This window comes from Falco peregrinus, chromosome 6 (assembly GCF_023634155.1).
Source record: "Falco peregrinus isolate bFalPer1 chromosome 6, bFalPer1.pri, whole genome shotgun sequence".
NCBI classification, from domain to species: domain Eukaryota; kingdom Metazoa; phylum Chordata; class Aves; order Falconiformes; family Falconidae; genus Falco; species Falco peregrinus.
Genome location: NC_073726.1, coordinates 92,888,430 through 92,907,523, shown reverse-complemented (window position 1 = coordinate 92,907,523; position 19,094 = coordinate 92,888,430). Strand labels below are relative to the sequence as shown.

Genomic DNA, 19,094 nt, shown 5'->3' with positions numbered 1-19,094 from the left:
CAATTCAGAGTATAATCCGGAAAAAAACACCTCCCCCAAAGCATGGTTCAGCACTGGCTCAGGTGTCCGGGGAGGCTGGAAGCACTCCACTAAGGGAAATGTAAAGCAATTGCCTGGGCAATGCCCTGAGCAAAGTGATCCAGCTTTGAAACCCTGCTTGTGTGCAGGGGTTTGGATCAGAGACCTCTAAAGGCTCCTTTTCATACAAACCTTTGTGTGAGCGAGTGCTTCCCCCTCCAGCTAAGTCTGGGCAATGCCGCCCGCCTGAACGACACACCAGGAATATGGTAACACAAACAAGGGGAAGAGGATCGCGTCCATTGCACCTGAAGCACTTGCTGAGGAGAACCTGGGTTGCACTGATGGACATCTGCGTGAAGGGACACACCTAGAAGGTCCTCCAGTGGATGAGTTATGAGGAGGCTGTGTAGGCAGAGCTGGTCAGTGACTACAGAGCTGGAGGCCACAGAGACACGGTGAGGGATGGTGCTGCCATAATGCCTGGTATGGGAAACAAGTCAATGTGGGCTGCAAACACCAAGCACCGACAGCCTGTCTGCCAGGAGCCCAGCGGGGTGGCGGGACCCAGCAGTGCCGGGGAGGCTCAGTAGTGTGCCTTGTCCCCGGCCAGCAGAGCAGCACCCCATGCTGAGGCCCAGGCCCAGCCTCGCTCCCGTGACCGTTGCCCCCACGCGCCCTCACCGCGCGCCTCGTGCCCGCGAGTAACCCCACTCCGCCCCGCCTCCCCCCCCCCCTCCGCGGCTCTCTCCTGTCCCGCCGCAGCCAATGGGGAGAAGGGGGCTCCGCCTCCCTCTCCCGGCCCCGCCCACCATCGCCCTCGCCGAGCCCCGCCCCCGGCAGCCCTGCCTCCAATCATTGGCCAGCGGGAAGAGCCCGCGGCACCGCCCCCTCCGCGGGGTAACCTTTGCCTTAGTGAGCGCAGGGCCCGCCCCGCTGCCACCCTAAGCCCAATCGGAGGCGCCCTGGGGGCGTGGCCGGCGCGGCGCAGCCAATGGGCGTGGAGGGGGCCGCGAGCGGTGCGGGGGCCGCGGTGGCTGGTGCCGCTGCCGGGTGCGAGGGGCGGCCGGCCGGCGGGGTGGCCGGCGGGGAAGATGGCGGTGGCGGGGTCCGGCTGGGGCCTGGCCCAGCTGGCCGAGGCCCTGGGCTCCTCGGAGCAGGCGCTGCGCCTCATCGTGTCCATCCTGATGGGTAAGGGCAGGGCAGAGGGCGCGGCGGTGGCGGGCGGACTGGTCTGGCGCCCCGGACAGGGCGCTTCGCCCGCCGTGGGACCGGGCGACCCCGCCGGGCCGGGCCGCGTCGCGTCGGGGCCGGGCAGCGCCTTGCCGGTGCGGAGCAGCACCTGTGGCAGCGCCGCCGGGCCAGGCCACGTGTGCACAGAGCCGGTGGGCGACCCCCCGGCCCGGCCCGGGGCCCGGCTGGTGTCCCCGGGACGTGGCGCGCAGCAGCTGCCCGGGGGGAGCCCTGGGCGACCCTCCGGCCGTGCCGGTGGAGGGGCGGGACGTGCTCGGGGGCCAACGGGTCTCCCCGCAGGAGGCCGGGGCGCGGCCGGGGAGGGCAGCCCTGGGGGGCAGGCATCCCCCCGGGGGCCTGGGGGGCAGGCAGCCTTGGGCTGGGGAGTGGGCAGGCTGCCGGGCCTGGGGGGCAAGCACCCTGGAGCTGGGGAGCAGGCAGGCATCTGGGGGGCTGGGGGGTAGGCTGGGGGACAGGCTGCGGGGCAGGCAGGCAGCTTCGGTCTGGGGGTCAGCCTGCAGGGTTGGGGGGCAGGCACCCTGGGGCTGGAGGTCAGGCACCCCGCACCCCGAGGCTGCGGGGCAGAGCCCGCTGGTGTGACCTGCGGAGCCAGCTGCTGGGTGCTGCGAAACGAGCCCGGGCCTGGTCCCCATCCTGAGCTGTGTTTTGGGCACGGGAACTTTGCCTGCAGTTGTCTCTCCGGGAGCACCAGGTGCAGCCTGTGGCTGGGGGTGTGTGCTCGGGAAGCCCCTCAGCCCCTCTGGGATGTTGCCGTCTCCAAGCATGGGCAGGTCTCTGCCAAGAGCCATTACTAGCGTCTGTGGCAATCCTGGAACTGTGCAAGGGCGGCATGTCATCATGGGCACTGCCAGGTAGGGCCGGCAAAGCCAGCGAGCCAAGCAGCCAGAAGAGCCGGGATGTTGTGGGTTCTCCACCTGCGATGCGAAGCATCTTCCAAAAGCTGCACTGCTTGTGCTTATCCAGACATGAGGGAGCAAAGTCGGATGTAACATGGTTAAGGCAGGGCTAGAGTCATGGTGCAGGCTAACAACTGAGGGGGAAGTTATAGCTCCCAAAACATTAATTCAAGTGTTTGTATACATGCTATCTACATCTCTGCAGACACCCAATGAAACTTGGGCTTTTGAAAGCTTTTGGTGGTGCAGTCACCTAGCAGAGGCATTAAAAGCTTTCCTCTGAACCTAAAAGTATATTTGAAATGATACAGCTGCTGTTGTGTGATCTGTCAGAGTTGCTTTGGCTAATTAGAAGTATAGTTTTTAAAAAGAGGTGCAAGAAAAGTTTGTCACTTAATAACTGTGGCCCAGACCAGTCTTATTTCTGCCTGGTTTAATCTATGATGTGTAAGGTCAAACTGAACGAAAACATTCTTCGCGTCAAGGGTAGATATAGGGGACTAAACTTAGTATCATTTTGAACTTCACTTAGAAGTTAATTAAACCAAACTTCTATAAAGAAAAAAAGTTAAGTAATGGGAAACATATACAGGGCACACACATAAGTCAGTGTGAATTAATCTAGCAGCTCCCACAGCTGAATGGGAAAAGTCCTGTGTTCTTTTCTCCCACGTCTGCCTCTGGGACTTTAATTGCAGTCTGGTTGAATTGACTTGCCTGGCAGAAACGTAAACCAGAAAAAGCTGATAGTTTACTACCAGCTTAGTTAACTGAACCAACCAAGGAACTAGTCTGACAAGTGCTGATGCAGAAAAGGCGTTAGAAAGTGTATGTGGAGGCAGGCGTCTGCAGTAGGGCAATGCCATTGCTGAATGCACCCAGAATGTACTCTCAGAGTTCCTTCTTACTAGTGGTAGGCTAGAACATGACATTGGAAGGGCTAGTTGCTGCTTGGTGCCTTATGGGTGAGCAAAACCACTTCTTTGAAATGAACAGCAGATAATTATCATCTTAATGGTAAGAGGTGCCCATTGCAGCCAGTAGATTCGTTAAGTGTGAGATTTGTGTGTGTCATTACAAATAGTTCACTTACAGTATTGTCACTAAGCCACCGAGACAAGGCAGTGTCCCTTCCTGAGTTAGGCCACTCACTATTTTGTGTAAAGTCTTAAAGGATCTTTATAATTTGTGTTAAAATTCTGGGAATCGGGGACTGGGAACCCACTTGCATCTATTTCCCCTGCATACCTGAAATGTGTTACCAAACCAGGAGGCTGGAGCTGCACATTTCCCAGCCCTTTCTCCCTAGCTCAGTATCTCTTAATTATGTGCAACTGAAGGCGTAAAGTCAGCTCAAAGGCATGCAAAACAGTCTTGCCTGTTGCTTGGTGCTCTTGCAGGTTGTGTAGATGGAGCCACTCAGGCAGAGGGGATTTACTCCGACTTTCCTGCTTAATGTATAGGTAGTAAAGCATTATACCATTATGTTAAAAGGAAGAGCCAAGCACCACCCTAGAGCAGTGAGAGAGGAGAGTGGGAGGAGTTCCTTAACCCAGCGGCAGCAAAGAAATGTTCAGCATGGCCCAGCCGTGCGCGCTTGCAGCCCAGAAAGCCCCCCGAGCCCTGGGCTGCATCCCCAGCAGCGTGGTCGAGGGAGGGGGCTCTGCCCCTCTGTCCCGCTCGGGTGAGGCCCCCTGCAGCACTGCCTCCAGCTCGGGGCACCCAGTATAAGGACCCATCAGAGCGGGTCCAGAGGAGGCCACGAGGATGCTCAGGGGGCTGGAGTCCTCTGCTCTGCAGACAGGCTGAGCGCTGGGGGTGTTCAGCCCGGAGAAGGCTCCAGAAGACCTTGGGGCACCTTCCAGTGCCTGAAAGAGCCAGCAAGAAAGCTGGAGAGGGGCTTTTTACAAGGGCATGTAGCAATAGGACCAGGAGGTTTAAACTAAAAGAAGGGAGATTTAGATTAGGTATCAGGAATAAATTCTTCACTGTGAAGGTGGTGAGACACTGGGCCAGGCTGCCCAGAGCAGCTGTGGGTGCCCCATCCCTGGCAGGGCTCAGGGCCAGGTTGGATGGGGCTGGGAGCGACCTGGGCTGGTGGGGGGTGTCCCTGCCTGTGACAGGGGTTGGAAGTAGAGGATCTTTAATGTCTCTTCCAACCCAAACCATCCTATGATTCTGTTATTTAATTGCAGCTTAGCTTACAATCCTTTTAATGTGACTGAAAGCCTTAAGCTGGTTGGTAATGCAACTAGCACTGATGACCACTGCCTGGGGTGGCATGGAGTATAACTGAAAGGCATTTCTAAAAGCTGGAAATGGCACTGGGACAGGGAAGGTTTGGCTTTTCCTTCCCTTCCTACATTTCAGGCATTGGAATAGATTCAGGACAAAAACTGTTTTTGTTGGCTGCATCTAATGCTGCTGAATTATTTCAGAACAAGACCATGTGGATGAAGCGCGGTACTCTGTTCCAAAAATGGATTAAAAAGTTGTTGCTTAGTTCTCCCTCTGTGTTGCAGTTTACCATCTAGACTGTGCAGTTCTACTGTGACAACTGTTTCTAGGGTTTTGCTGTTCAGGAGATCACCAGAAAGTGGTAAAAATAGCCTTCTGAAAAAGAGGAAGAATCGCAAAAGACTTTGTAACTTCTTACGTTAATTTCCAGAGAAAGCTGTATTATTGTTGAAAAAGTAGTCTGAATGGACTCTTCTTGATGCAGAGTAAGTGTGTTCACTTAGTCATGATCTGAAATAGCCAAAAGAAGTAATTTAAAACTGTTGACATTCTGCCACTACTGAAGAAAAAAAAAAAGTAGTATAGGGGAAAACGAGAGGAGAAAGGAGGAAAGAAGAGCAACCAAGAACAGAAATTGGAGTAGTCCTACAGGGTGCCGCGCTTTCTCAGTGAGCAAGCGGAGATTGTAACAGCACATTGCTGAGCAAGTTACAGGATTTTAATTACAGCTTTGTATTTAAATCGGAGACACCTTCTATACATCCTGCAATTTTCAAGCAAAGAATATGAGAATAAGAGTCCGTTACTCATATTGTACAAGATAAAAAACTTACTTCAACGTTCCCATATGTGGAAATTTGCCTAAACAACCTTTGAAGAAATGAGGCTGCAGTTTGGCGGTATTAGCAACAGCAGTAATGCTAGCACAGATCTGGACCCTGTCATTTTAAAAAAACTGTGGTGTGACTTAGGTCTGTCAATCATACGAAAATGTCTTTGGAGAGGTGTACTCTACCTGGCATTCTTCAGTAGGTCCAGGGCTCCCTCTTCCTCCCGGAGAAGCTCTGTCTTTAGGTCCACATGGAAGACACTGGTGGCCTTGGCTCCATACCTACAGTTACCTTCCAGCTGCCGGAGAAAGCAGCCTGAACCAGCGCTGTCCTGGCCCCGTGGCGGAGGGAGCTGGGGAGCCCCTCCGGTGGTGCAAAGGAGAGGAGGGGGTTTCTGTCCTGCTGCTCTTGTCCTCCCATGATGGGAGACAGATTTCTTTCCTGCTGTCACCACTCAAAGCATAAGCCAGGATACAGGAGGCCTCCTGGCACTATATATTTAAGACTTTAGGTTGACCTTTTGTGTGGCTGTATGATCCCAAATAATTAAAGACACTTACCTGGCCGTGCTGTTCCACAGTGGCTGGCCAGCTACCTGGTGTGCTCTGCTGCATGGTAGAGAGGGGCCAACAGAGTGCTTACAGCCTGGAGCCAGAGCTGACCTTGCTGCTCTGCCCAGACCTGCCAGGAAAAGCACCGGGAAGCGTTCCCTCACCTACAGACGTGGCCGTGGCTGCAAGGAGTTACGCGTTCCTACTGAACGGGTGCCAGAAACCAGCTGCTTTGCTGGCAAGTGGTTTTATCTCCTCTTCTACCTCTCACTAATTCTTTTACATCCTCTGCTTATTCCTGCTGTCTGCATCCTGAAGGTTTTTATGCTAAGTGGACTTCTCCCTGCGGTCACCCGTAGCTGATGGCTTATCCCAAACCAAGTTCCCTGTGGGTCAGCTGGGTGGGAGCTTACTGAAGGGAGGCAAACAGCTGGGCGTAACTGGTAAGAGATGGGAGAAATTTTAAGAGGCAGCACTGTCCTGTCACAGAGCACTCTTGATGTTTGGACTCTTAACTTCAAACATGTCTTATTCCTTAAATAACTAGAATAAAAAATAGAAGAGGGTGCTGCGTAGTGCTACACACTGTGCCTATACCAGCAGTAAACGGTGCAGTAGGAGCAGATCTGTAGAGCAGGCTTGTCTGTGTGCAGCACCTGACAGCTTTGGAGCACTTACACTGGATTTGCTTCAGTCTGGCCATACAGACCGAGCGCCTGGCAGAGCATTTTCAGTTCAGTTTCACCTGAAAAGGGTCCTGTTCACGTGCTTGGCAGCAGTCTTGCTATGCAAGCTAAAGCACCATCAGTGCACTTTAAAAGTACACTCCTGGGCTGAATTAGAGTACTCATGTATATGCGCCCAGTGTTGAACAAGGTGTGGGACTTTTGCAGTATTATAGGGAGAAAGGGAATACTTTTGAAGTCAGAGTATTAGGTAAGGCTTATATTTTAACATGTCTTTTTCCTGTTGTCCCTTTCCTTTTAGATTTAGCACTCTTACAAGAAAATGAAGTCAGTTGATCTGCTAGATGTTAACAAAGGTGGAGTTAACTGATCAGTAAAAGGGAGAAGAGGAAAAACAGTGTGATCGGCGCTCTTGGAAGATGAAACAGAGCTACTGCATATGAAAGGGGAAATAATGGGGGCAGAGATGAAAAGAATGTTTCTGGTGTTCTTATTTGCAGCTTTATCTCTGGGAAAAGACAGGCATCTTCACCACCCATTCCAGAAGATGGCAAACTTGACAGTGCTATTTTTGCTCAGAATTAGAACTTTCCTCCTGCCTAATCCAGACTTTTGATCATTTACGTCTTTTGCTTGGTTAGATTCCTGTATCTGTGGTCAACCTGGGCATTGTGCAGTGGTCCATTACTCTCCTAAATGGCTCTGACCAAGAAGCTGACCTTGTCCTTTCCTTCCAGCACTGGGGTTGTCTTAACCAGAGATCATCCTCTTGTTCCTGTGAGGTTAAAAAAAAAAGGAAGGAATTTATCAGCAGCAGCACGTCTCAGCTAGTTTATCCCTTTTATATCAGTTACTAATTCCCTTCTATAGAAAGTCTGTCTAGAGGCAAGAATCAACTCTGTATGCAGGCTGCTTTTCAAGCCCATGGTGCATAGAGAAGGAGAATTACTTCGGATCAGGGGGTCACCTTCTGTTTTCTCTAGGGGCGTTCCAGCCGGTTCGCTGCCTGAGGGAGCTGCGGAAGGGGGGTTCAGCAGCCGGGAGCTGCCATGCAGGGTCCCTCCGCAGCAGGGAGCAGGGGCTCCGAGTCTCTTGCTGCTGAATGGCGATGGCCGAGCAGTGTGGTGGCGTGCCGCCGTCATCCTAAATGTGCCAGCGGGCTTGCCAGGAGGCAACGACAACTTCCAAAAGCGCTCTCCTGCTTTTGCTGCCCTAATTCAAGCTGCTTCAAGAGCACCATTGTGGGGCGGGAGTACTGCCGTTGTTCTCGGTGGGAATGGCTCGTTATTTAATAGGTGGTTTATGAGCGTTCGGAAGTGTGCAGCCCGCTGCTGATACATGGCACCTGCTGCCATTTGGGGTTAACGTTTGTATCTGCAGTGTGGGGCTGGCCCAGCTGTAAAACTGAGATCAGCGGGTGTGCAGCAGAGCTGTAAGCAGATTGCAGTCCAGAGTACTAGCAGGTTGCTCCAGCTATCAGGATTTAGGCTGATGTTGTGACTTTTGAACTGGAACAGCACTCGCGTAGTGCAAGACCAGTATTTAAATCTGTGGCTTTCTAAAAATATATTCTCTGTCTGCAAGGGCTTGTAATGCTTTTTCCTTCAGAGCAGCGTTAGCCAAGCCACGGTAGGATTGCCCATGTAGAGCCAAAAAGGAGCGTGCCTGGCAGGTGAGGCAGGGCTTTGAAAGAGTAGGAACGCTGGCTGGGGATGGGAGAAAATAGCTAAAATTTCTGGGGTTTAGAAATTTAAGGTACATTATAGTATCCAGGCATAATTTAATTCTGTCTGCAGAAATGGCTAGAGCCAAAAAACCAGATATTTTTTCCCCCGATAAAAACATAATGTTTTGCAAGATTATATTGATTTTTGAGAGCAGGAAACCCTTGAAAACGTGGGTTTAAGACCATGTGTGTCAATGAACAGCAATAAACTGCTTTACATGTATTTCTGACCTGATTTTTCTCCCCTTGCTCAAAAGGGGGAAACAGCTTTCTACAGCAAACCTCAGTACTTTAACTTTTGATCTAAATGGATGGTAACACTTTAGATATTTTTTTTTTACCAGTTTCCATGTCACAAAGCCAATTATATGTTAATATGTATATATATTAATGTCTTTATTAAACTTCAGCAGGAAAATTGGCACATGAAAAAAGAATCCCTGCCTGTGTCCGAGTAGAAGGCTGGTAGACGATACTATGGTTTTGGTGGGTTTGTGGGGTTTTTTTAAGTGACGTGAATTGCTCTAACCCCTTGAGTCACTCCTGCATCCCCTGGGAGCCGGTGCGGCGGGCTGTCCTTGCCGGTTCCTTTCCCCCTCGGCTGGTGCTGGGGAGGCAGCGGGTGAGGGGACAGCATTGCGCACAGGGCTGAGGGGCAGGAGCATGTGCGGGGGCACCCGGCCGCTGCGGTGGGAGGGTGGGAGGGTGGGTGGGCAGCGGCGGGGTTACCAGGCTCGGCGGCTGAAGGGCCATGGCATGTGGGGCTGGCCAGGTGCTTGCGTTGAGAAAGCTCCCTCTGGCGTGGAAACCGGCACGGGACACAAAGGGAGGAAGGAACAGGAACAAGGACGCAGGGAGACTGAAAGAAGGGTGGCAAGAGTCTGGGGAAATGGGTTCCAGGCAGCAGCAGGCACACCTCTGGGCTCAGCAGGGCGTGCTGCCGTCCTGGGTCTAGAAGTTACCCCAGAAGTTCCAGACTGGGATGTTGGGGACGGAGGGGACCCTCGAACAGCTCCAGTCACACCCCAGCCTGTTCGCACCGCCGCAGCACCAAGCGTGTTGCATTTTACATAACGTGACAGAGTTTCTCGCCTCTTGAGCAGCCACTAGGTCTGGCCTTGCTTGATGGAAACCTTCCACCCATCAAACACTTCTTGGCAAAATAAACGTTTCATCACCTTTAATTACTGCTCTGTGTAACGCATGACTACCTGCTGCTGCTGTTACTCCATTAGTGCAAGCAGCAGGGACCTGACTACCGACCGCCACGGATTCAGCTAGGCTCACAGGTGGTGTGGATGCCAGTATTGTGGTACATGATGTATTTCCCTTTTTTTTTTTTTCCCCCCCCTAGAAGAGATTTGTTTGGTTTGGTTTTAATCAGGATAAAAGAACACAGCTTGCAAAATAAAGTCATAAGTTACAAAATGCCAGAATTAAAATCGCTTTTGCTATCTCAGTTAAGCTTGTTGTACGCATTCTCACACTAATTGCATGAACAGACTTCACATACTACTCACAAGATGGACAATGCTTGCTGTGTCAATATGTATTAAAATGTAATACAATTACTGTCTGATATGTGGCAATTTCGTTGCATGCTATGTGAACCTCACCTAGACAAGAGCGTCTAGTTTACTCAGGGGTTTCTGTGTGGCAGCTCTTACCGTACTACCAGAGTGCTTCAGTAATGTTTGCTTCTCGCTAGAGCCACAGGTGAATAATCTGGAGGCATTCCTAAATTAGACTAGGAGCTAACACACAGAAAATGCAAGACACTCCTTCCACTTATCTGAGCTGTTCCAGAGGAAGTGCTTCTGACTTTGATTTTTTTTTTTTTCTTTTCACAAATATTGCATGTGTAGTCCCAGTGAATTTTAGTTATGGCTTTGTGTGCCCAGTAGCTCACAAATGAGATGCAAATCTGAAGTTGGAGAGTTAGAAAAGAAAGTGTGTTCTGCTGGAGGTCACTTGAGGAACTGTGGGATTAAAGCTGTTCATCGTCTTGTAAGAACTTAGTGGGGTGGGAGTGTAGACTGAATTGTTTAGGACAAAGTAGTGGTATTAACCATAAAATTTCCCCCCTCCCCCCCTCCTTTTTTTTTTTTTTTAATCTAGCTTCTTGCCACGTTCACTGTATTTGTCACAGAATCTGGAAATGAGTCAGAGGCTAAAGTTTGATTCATGTATTTCAGCATTATCCATCTCATGTATTGAATGAGGCCAGAAAAGGTAATGCTGAAATTTCTTGCACTTCAGTGTCAACTTTGATATAATTATGTTCCTTTTCTTCTGTATGATATTACAGAGTAATTCATCTGTCATCTATTCCCGAGATGGAAATACAGTATCAGGAACATACGCTGTGACCTGTGTTGATGATGTATCTGTGCAAAGTACAAAGTTCCTAATAGCATGTTCAGGAAAGCTGTCATCTGGACCATTACAAATGCTTGTCTACACTGGTTTACAACTCTTCCATCTTTTTTTTTCTCTCCTCTGCTCAGGATATCCTTTTGCCTTGTTCCAGCGCTATTTCCTCTTCCAGAAGGAGACCTACCTCATTCATCTCTACAATGTGTTCACAGGACTCTCAATTGCTTACTTCAATTTTGGTAAGATGAGTTTGGGAGGAGAGCGCTGCCTGGCCCAGGGCATGCTGCAGTTTGGGAGGAGACCTGTAGTGGGAAAATGTAATTTCTACTTCATTTCTCTCTCTCTTTCCCGTCCCACAGGGATGCAGTTCTTTCACTCCCTGCTATGTGTCCTAATCCAGTTCCTCATACTGAGACTAATGGGTCGCACAATCACTGCCGTCTTCACCACGTTCTTCTTTCAGATGGTAAAATTCTCTTTCTTACTGCCTCGGTTGGTAGAAAGGAGTCCTCTGTTCAGTTTTGCACTTCCCAGTAGCAACTGTGGGTGGAGAAGTGGAGACAGATCAAAACCAGCTGGAGGAATTAGTTTGAATAACCCAAACAATGGTTTCTTTCAGACATACCTTATGGCCGGGTATTACTTCACAGCCACAGAACATTATGACATCAAGTGGACAATGCCACATTGTGTCTTGACGCTCAAGTTGATCGGTGAGTGACACCTCCCTCCTATCTCTTGCACTGCAAGCCATGCCTCTGGGAAGAGAGGACTGCTTGCTTGTTCAGCCCAACCAGTCCATCCCAGGGCTTCAGACAGTTGTTTCTTACCTCTAGGTCTGGCCATCGATTACTATGATGGAGGAAAAGATCTGGTGAGTAAGACACTGTTTCTCCTTCGTTCCTCCTTCCCTATTCCAAGCCATTACTGTGAGCTAGAGGTCAGAAAATCAAGCTCGAAGGATGCGGGTTAGCAAGCTGCATTCATTGTTTGGTAAAAGCTGTAGCTGAGAGGGGGACTTCTGTGAGTGCCTGAAGGAGGGCGCTGAATTCTGGAGTGGAAAGAAATTGTTTGAAACAGAGACAGTAGTGATTAGAGTTGGACAAAAGTTGTTTCAGTCATGTCAGAATATTACTCTGCCCCTTCCAAATTCCCTATCATCTCCTTCCCCCAAGTCTGCTGCTTTAGATCCCTAATCCCCAACACTCTGTGTCTTGTGAGTAGCATACCTTTCACTTCCAGACCGTCCGCACTGGATCTCAGTTCCCATCTTCCTTCCCTTCGTTTAGTCACACCATATCCTTGTGAATCATTGCCCTTTACTGTTTGTTAGGGCCCTGGTTTTAGAGCAGATGAAACAGCGAGAGAAGTTGCACAGCATAACGTGTGGGAGAGAGCAGAACACTTGCTGCAGCCTCTTAATCCTGCTTCAAGTACCTGCCTTCCCTGCCTCCTGTTTGGGGCCAGCCCGAGTCTTTAGCACCCACAGAATCACTGCTGACTGCGAGAAAACAAGGCTGAGCTGAAATTTCCTATGCTGAAGTTTCAAGTATTTAAAGACAGTGAATTGTTGCATCAAGAAGTAGGAATTGTAGGATGATAAGGCCTCGGAAGCATACATGCGACTGTAGTCAGGGACGGGAATAGGTCAGATGCAGGGCTTTCACTACACCTACTACGCTGGTGGGGGTGCATGTCAATAGATCCTGTCCATGTTTTGAGCTTATTTGGGAAAAGAAATCAGTGCAACTGGTCTCCACCATTGGATCTTGCTGCTGTTTGGAGGGGGTGTGGACAGAGGGGGCTGGGGAGGGGAATGGACGTGAAGTACAAAGTAGAAGGTCCTGTATACATGGAGAGCACAAACTGAGACCATTAGGGCTGAGAACGTAACGTCCAGAGCTAGTGTGAGATCCCCTAGGATGACGTTAACGCCACTCCCTTTGGTGCAGGAGTTCCTGACCCCTGAGCAGCGGCGATTTGCTGTCCGGGGAGTTCCTACCTTGCTGGAGGTCTCAGGATTCTCTTATTTCTATGGTGCCTTCATGGTGGGGCCTCAGTTCTCCATGACAGACTATCAGAAACTGGCAAGGGGTGAGATGACTGACGTTCAAGGCCAGAGACCCAATAGGTAATAAAAAGCCACTTAGCTCCTCACCTTCCTAAGATCCCAGAATGCTGAATCCTCCACATGTTCCCTGCAGCAGAGTGCCTTCTCACCTGGACACTAAAGTACTGTGACCAAAAGTGATTCATAATAGAAGTCAGTCTTTCAAAAGTAGCGCATAACTCTCTGCTTAATGCCCTAGCATTGTTCCAGGGCATGAATGCCAACAACCATTTGACATCTTTAGTACAGATCCGGTCCCAACCCCAGACCATTAGCATCCCAGCCTCCAAACAGAGGCATCTGCTGCTGCAGCGGAACGTGGTGACTCCCTACTGCTATCTTCCCTACCTCCTCTTCTCCACTTTTTGAAGTGTTTTAAAAATTGTGAGTTTGACAGACTCTTTCAAAGGCTTTTCTTTAACCTTCATCTTTTCCTTTCTCAGTTTTGTGCCTGCTCTCAAGCGCCTGAGTCTGGGTCTCTTGTTTCTAGTAACCTATACCTTGTCAAGCCTGTACGTCTCTGATGAATACCTCATCTCAGATGATTATATGGTAAGTATTCATTTGGCAGTTCTGAAGAATTCCACTTCTCTGGTGGGCACTGGATCTACAAGAGTGGGTTATTTAGGTTTTTTTAGTTCTGCCTCTATTTAGAAATAAGTCAGCGACTAGTGATAAGCCTTTCCATGACTGATTTGGCTTTACAGCCTGTCCTGTGGGTTCCAGTTGATGTGTTAAGTTGATGTGTCCAGTAATGTGTTAAGCTGAACTGAACCAGATGAAAACTTTGGCAAATAAGAATTAATCTTAGATGCTACTGGTTTTGGAAACATAATGTATCTATTTGTGACTTAATGACCTTCCATTTAACCATGACATGCAAAGAACTTCACTAGAGTAACTTGCAAGGCTTACCAGAATCTTTGAGGTTCTTAGAAAACTCCTAACAAGTAATTCCTACCTGCAGATGATCAGTGTTTCTGTGTCAGTATGAATAAATGAAGGTGTGAATTGCGCACTGATTATGCGAATCCCAGAGTCTCCCTAAAGTACCCATTTCAGTGCAGCCAAATACTACCAAAGGGAGGAGAGTGAGGTGTAAATTTGCCTAAGACAGTAGCCTAGCAGTCCAGTCCATACAGCTGTCCCAACACGTACATTAGATCAAAACGAAAGACAGTGAAGAGATTTAATCCATCTTATCTCATTATTGCCACTCAGCTCCGGTTTTTATTTTTATTCTATTTCACTCTTCTCTCTGCAGGAGAAGCCTTTCTGGTTCCGCTGTGGTTACATATTGATCTGGGGCAAAATTATACTCTACAAATACGTAACTTGCTGGCTTGTTACGGTGAGTCTAGATGTCATTCCAGAAACAAATGACAAATGAACAAAGATTGTACCTTCGCAGCTACCTGGTATGCTCTTGGACTTAGTGCTAAATGGGAGTAATCCAAATATCTGGCAACCAGTGCAGGTCAGTTTAGCTTGCTTTAAGTTAGCAAAGGCTAGCAATTAAAAAGCAGGTTTTAATCCATTTGTTCCACCTGTAGTGGTGCACTCTCCACTCAACACCGCATGTCTGAGCTTCCCCAGCTCTCTTTCCTAAAAAAGGGGGCAATGGTTTTTTTGCTCATCTTTCTTGTGAATCTTTTTCCATAGGAAGGTGTCTGCATCCTTGTTGGTCTGGGGTACAATGGGAAGGACCAGAATGGAAAGCCTTTGTGGAACGCCTGTGCCAACATGAAGGTCTGGCTGTATGAGACAACACCTTTGTTCACAGGGACCATTGCATCTTTCAACATCAACACCAATGCTTGGGTGGCCCGGTGAGCAGGACAAAATTCTGCTTCTATAATGTGTTGGTAACATTTGTGTCAACGGAACAAAGATCCTGGGCTGAGAGGGAGCATTAGAGGAAGAATCTGCCAGTTTTCAGTTCTTAGACTTTTCTTCCACGTTTTGCTGCTGTGCCATTTGAAACAGTTTACTGGGTTAGACAGATCTTTTCGTTTAGTCCAAAAGAGTAGCTCATTAATATAGGCGAGCAGTTGACAGCACCAGGAGGGCAGAGGCTAGAATGGGGCTACAGCAAGCCCCTCAGCCTGCCTGGTCAAGCAGCCACGGAACTGCTCTGGTTCCTGCTCCTGCCTTGTGATGCTCCTGCGCAACGACTGAACCAGGCTTTGGTTTGGCACCTGCCGGGACACACAGCTGAATTGTGAAGTATTATTTCTGTGTGTTGTCAGACAAACTGCTTCTCCCCACCCTCTGGGATTTCTTTAAGACGAGGGGTGATGCACATTTTGCCCTGGGAAGGGGAACTGTCCTGCTGTTTGTCACCACAGGGTGCACAAAGGCACACAGTCCCCTGGGCCCTGCATCTCTGACATGGAGAGGGGAGGACACAATAAAGCAGAAGCATTCTTGAGTTTGTTTCTTTTCTGCTCTAGCTACATCTTCAAGCGCCTGAAGTTCCTGGGTAACAAACTGCTGTCACAGGCGCTGGCCCTGTTATTCCTGGCTGTTTGGCACGGGCTGCACTCTGGCTACCTGGTGTGCTTTCAGATGGAGCTGCTTATAGTCATCGTTGAAAGACAGGTGCGTTTTGTCTGACGTACCAGCCTGCGTTAGCCTTTCCCTGCAAGACTGGAAACAGCCACGCTGAAGGCTTTACTTGGATTAAATATGAAAAATGGCTGCTCACTTTGGAACTGGTTTTCAAACATGATACAGCTCTGTTCTCAAGAGTGCAGTAGGTTGCTCGCTTCTGCGTGGACAAGCCATAAATTTATTGCAGAAGCCAATGGGAAGAGACGGGGAGAACTTGGCACATGAGTGCAACTTCAGTGTGTGGCAGGGGAAAGGCTGGAAGACAAGCACATGAGATGAACACCTCCGCTAAATCTCCCAGTACAGAGAACAATAGTCCATATTTAAACTGTCAGTTTAAATAAAAAAAAACCAACTTGGTGCAGGTTAGGGGACTTAGTCTAAAAAAGGAGTTAACTGCTCTAACAAAATTCATTTTACACAGCTAGATAGATAGTTTTGGCCCCAGAGCCTGCACATGTAGCCACAGAACACCCAGCTGATGAGAACTGTGCTTTTTCCTTTAAATTAGGTCATAAACCTTGTCCGGGACAGTCCCCTCCTAAGCACTCTAGCCTCCATCACTGCCTTGCAGCCCCTCTTCTACGTGCTGCAGCAGGCTAACCACTGGATGTTTATGGGTTACTCTCTGGTGCCATTTTGCCTTTTCACCTGGGACAAATGGATGAAGGTATTTAGTAACCACAAACAGAACCCCCACAACCACCCCTTTCCCTCCCTCCATCAGCTGCTTGCTGATCCTTAATCCTGCCTTTCTCTTTACAGGTGTACAGGTCTATTTATTTCTTTGGCCATGTGTTGTTCCTCACCTTATTATTGGTGTTGCCTTACATTCGCAGAGCAATTGTGCCACGAAAAGAAAAGCTAAAAAAAGCAGAGTAGCAGCCAAAAGGTAAGGCTGTACTAGGTAGAGAATCCCACACTTGGACTAGGAGGTGAAGTGGGGTGGCAGCATTACATCCCACAGTAAAGGCAAACATAAAAATTAATCAAAACAAGCACTTTTCTGTTTTTCAGATTGTACCACCTGTGCATTCATAGGAGTTGATTTAACACTCCAGAAGCAAAGCATCACCAGTTTGCTGTGTTGAAGTACAACTTTTTTCAACGTGAGGAGGGGGAAAGAGAAAGCACAGGGTCAGAGACCCGCCAGGAGGGGAATGGAGTAAGCCTCCTTCCAGATCCTCCACCTTCTGTATGTTGCCTTATCTCTCTGCCGCCCTCCAGTCGGCACTTGTGTCTCTCAGCTGATACCAGATGATTGTAACACACTCAAGGCAGGCACTGTACTGGATTGGATGGGAGCCACCTTCTGACTTTTCTACGTTTGTCATCCAAGATAAAAATTGCTCCTGGTCTTTTTCATACCGGCTTCAGCTCCTTTCCTCTTGGGTACCTTGGTGCAGGAGTGTGAGCTGTCGCATGCCACTGAGCAAGGTGGTTCTACAGGACTGAGCAACATCAGCTGCAGGGGGAGCAGGGCACAGCTCAGAATTTCAGTTCCATGACAAATTTGGGCCGAGCCCCTGCTATAAAGGGATGAAACCTGCCCACATACAAAACACGAGAAAGTAAAATACAGAAGCACTCTTACCAAAAGCGACCTTTAATAGGAAAAAAGGAGGGTCAGTGGGGCAGTCCACTTAAATTCTCATTGCTCCAGAAGCTACAAGGACAAAATTGAAGCCTCCTTTCCTGGAGCCCAAAGTTGCACCAGGTCCACACCTGAGTCAAAGAGCCTCTCCAGAACGTGGAGTCACTGTATAGAAGTCCATCGTAGCAGCAGGAGCTCATACCACGCCCCAGACTTCCTCAAAGGCAGTAGTAATTTTAGCACATGTCAGGGCAGCAGAGAGGGGGTAGTTGCTGATTGAGACCATCTTTTCTGTATAGTCAACATTGACCTGGGGGAAGAGAGAAAAATCAAGCTGCAAGTTTTCACTTAGTGTCATCCATCTCCCTTGGCTGGAGGGACACAGTATTTCTCCAGCAAGAGAACTGCTAGCCCTCACTACTCCCTGGGAGGGAGAAAAGCCCCGAGTGTTGCAACACTGGGCCTTTTTTTGACAAGCCCACCTGGGGGGGGAAAAAAGCAGGGGGGTGGGATGGGGGCACTGAGCCAAAAAAAAGAACAGAAGAAAAAACTCCATACTCGGAACAAGACTGACACCTATGCTGATGCAGATTTTTCCAACTCTAAATAAAAGGGATACACGTACTTACCGAACCGTGGGCAAAAGCTCCCACAACAATGGCAACTGGCTCTGCTGTAGGAACCAGTTTACGCAGATCTGATACCTTTGGAACCGCAAAAGAGGTACCTATCTTCATACAGCCCACAGGGAGGTGATCACTGACTGGATTTTTAATCACCTACAGAAAGCAGAAAGTTAATAGGGGTGTAGAGGTAGGAGACCGTGCTGTATAGCCAAGCCTATTGTTTGTACACTAATAATCCCAAATGCATAACCCCCACAGAAAAAAAACCAACACTCCTACATTGCTAGCTGCAAAGGAGGAATGTCGCAACATTACCTGTTAGCAGTGAAAGAACATTTACCTTCAGCAACTTCTGAGGCCCATCAGCTGCTCGAACACTGAGCTTATGCAGCAACTGAACTGATGAGAGAAGAAAGGTACTTAAGCAGTCTGTTGTTTTGTTGGAGGAATCTTATCCTCTACCTAGCAATCAGAGCTGAAGCAGACAAAAAGTCCATCCCTAAGAGCTCTCAGCATTGTCTAAAGCAGCTATAAGAAATACTGATCAGTGAGTTATTTTGCTGCTAGTACAGTCTTGTGCAGGTACCACCACCGTGCTAAGGAACACACAGCTGGATCCCTGAACTCACTTTCAGTTCTCTGTTCTCCTCACTTTCACGTTTTTAAGGTTGGTGCAACCTTTTGACTCTTCCCAAGAGTTCTTCCTAACTTCCTCTTAATCACCTTCCTGCATTATTTTGTGTCTGGTATAAAATTTCAATCACTTACCCATGAGACCACAGAATCGATCAAAGGTTCTCGGGATTCTGGTTTGGGGGTTGACTTCAATTAGAACATTCTTCTGGGTGTGGATATAAACCTGCAGGAGACCAGCCCGATTCAGCGGGCTGTCCATGAGCATCAAGAGACTCTGAAATAGAATGGCACACAAGAGGGAGGTCTGCTGGAAAAGACGAGGGTTAGACCCCATGAACACAGGGACCAGTGCCGAGGCAGAAAGGAGTTCGCCTAGCTGTAACGCCGAGAGAAAGCAACCCCACACCGAAATAAAGGCCACACAGGTAGAGGGCAGGGGCGCGGCGGGTCAGGCCCAGCCCAGCCCCAGCGGCCGCCGCCCGGGCCAGCCGGTACCTGGTGGGCGATGTCGGGCCGCACCTCCGTAGGGTCCCGGCCGTTCCGCAGCAGCAGCGCCTTGTGCTTGTCGCAGTTGAGGAGCTCAAACGTCTTCCCCACCTATGGCCAAAGCGCGGACAGGTAGGCGCGAGCACCCACGGCCGCCCTCAGCCCGGCCCGGCCCCACCACTCGCACCTTCACGGTCTCTAGGCTCGCCCCCTCCAGCACCACCAAGAGCCGCCGCTGCCCGCGGGGCCGCTTGGCCTCCAACGAGACATCCTCAGCTGCTACTTCTTCCTCCTCCTCACGAGGCCGCCTGGGCGCCGCCATTTTGCTTCCACCGCCCCGCGCGGCACCGGAAGCCCCGCCCCACCCGCCCCCGCCCCCAAGATGGCGGCCGGGGCGCCCCCGCTGTCCGGGCCCGGCCGGGCCCGCTTCCGGCGGGAGGTGGCAGGGCTGGAA

At 49.8% G+C, this 19,094-nt stretch overlaps 2 protein-coding genes across 2 annotated transcripts; one reads left to right on the top strand and one right to left on the bottom strand.

Moving 5' to 3' along the window:
• The first annotated feature begins 1,035 nt into the window (after window positions 1–1,035).
• Window positions 1,036–16,663, top strand: LPCAT3 (lysophosphatidylcholine acyltransferase 3). Its single transcript, XM_055808751.1, has 13 exons — window positions 1,036–1,209; window positions 10,707–10,814; window positions 10,935–11,041; window positions 11,195–11,288; window positions 11,412–11,449; window positions 12,528–12,706; window positions 13,129–13,237; window positions 13,950–14,036; window positions 14,348–14,514; window positions 15,139–15,286; window positions 15,810–15,968; window positions 16,064–16,190; window positions 16,316–16,663. Exons 1-12 carry the CDS (start codon window positions 1,113–1,115, stop codon window positions 16,178–16,180), a joined length of 1,410 nt encoding a protein of 469 aa, XP_055664726.1. The 5' UTR covers window positions 1,036–1,112; the 3' UTR covers window positions 16,181–16,190; window positions 16,316–16,663.
• Window positions 16,664–16,888: 225 nt separating this feature from the next.
• On the bottom strand, window positions 16,889–19,001 carry EMG1 (EMG1 N1-specific pseudouridine methyltransferase). Its single transcript, XM_005235367.4, has 6 exons — window positions 18,828–19,001; window positions 18,650–18,751; window positions 18,287–18,428; window positions 17,859–17,917; window positions 17,522–17,671; window positions 16,889–17,202 (listed from the first exon to the last, which is right to left on the bottom strand). Exons 1-6 carry the CDS (start codon window positions 18,960–18,962, stop codon window positions 17,089–17,091), a joined length of 702 nt encoding a protein of 233 aa, XP_005235424.3. The 5' UTR covers window positions 18,963–19,001; the 3' UTR covers window positions 16,889–17,088.
• Between the last annotated feature and the right edge of the window lie 93 nt (window positions 19,002–19,094).

Bases quoted from the DNA above. Each gene is read 5' to 3' on its own strand.
- EMG1 (XM_005235367.4), bottom strand. From the start codon at position 18,962: ATGGCGGCGCCCAGGCGGCCTCGTGAGGAGGAGGAAGAAGTAGCAGCT. The intron at 18,429-18,649 runs GTACCGGCTGGC...ATTCTATTTCAG, and splicing joins GGCCCGACATCGCCCACCAG to AGTCTCTTGATGCTCATGGA. The intron at 17,918-18,286 runs GTAAGTGATTGA...TTCTCTCATCAG, and splicing joins TCGATTCTGTGGTCTCATGG to TTCAGTTGCTGCATAAGCTC.
- LPCAT3 (XM_055808751.1), top strand. From the start codon at position 1,113: ATGGCGGTGGCGGGGTCCGGCTGGGGCCTGGCCCAGCTGGCCGAGGCC. The intron at 11,450-12,527 runs GTGAGTAAGACA...CCTTTGGTGCAG, and splicing joins ATGATGGAGGAAAAGATCTG to GAGTTCCTGACCCCTGAGCA. The intron at 15,287-15,809 runs GTGCGTTTTGTC...CCTTTAAATTAG, and splicing joins TAGTCATCGTTGAAAGACAG to GTCATAAACCTTGTCCGGGA.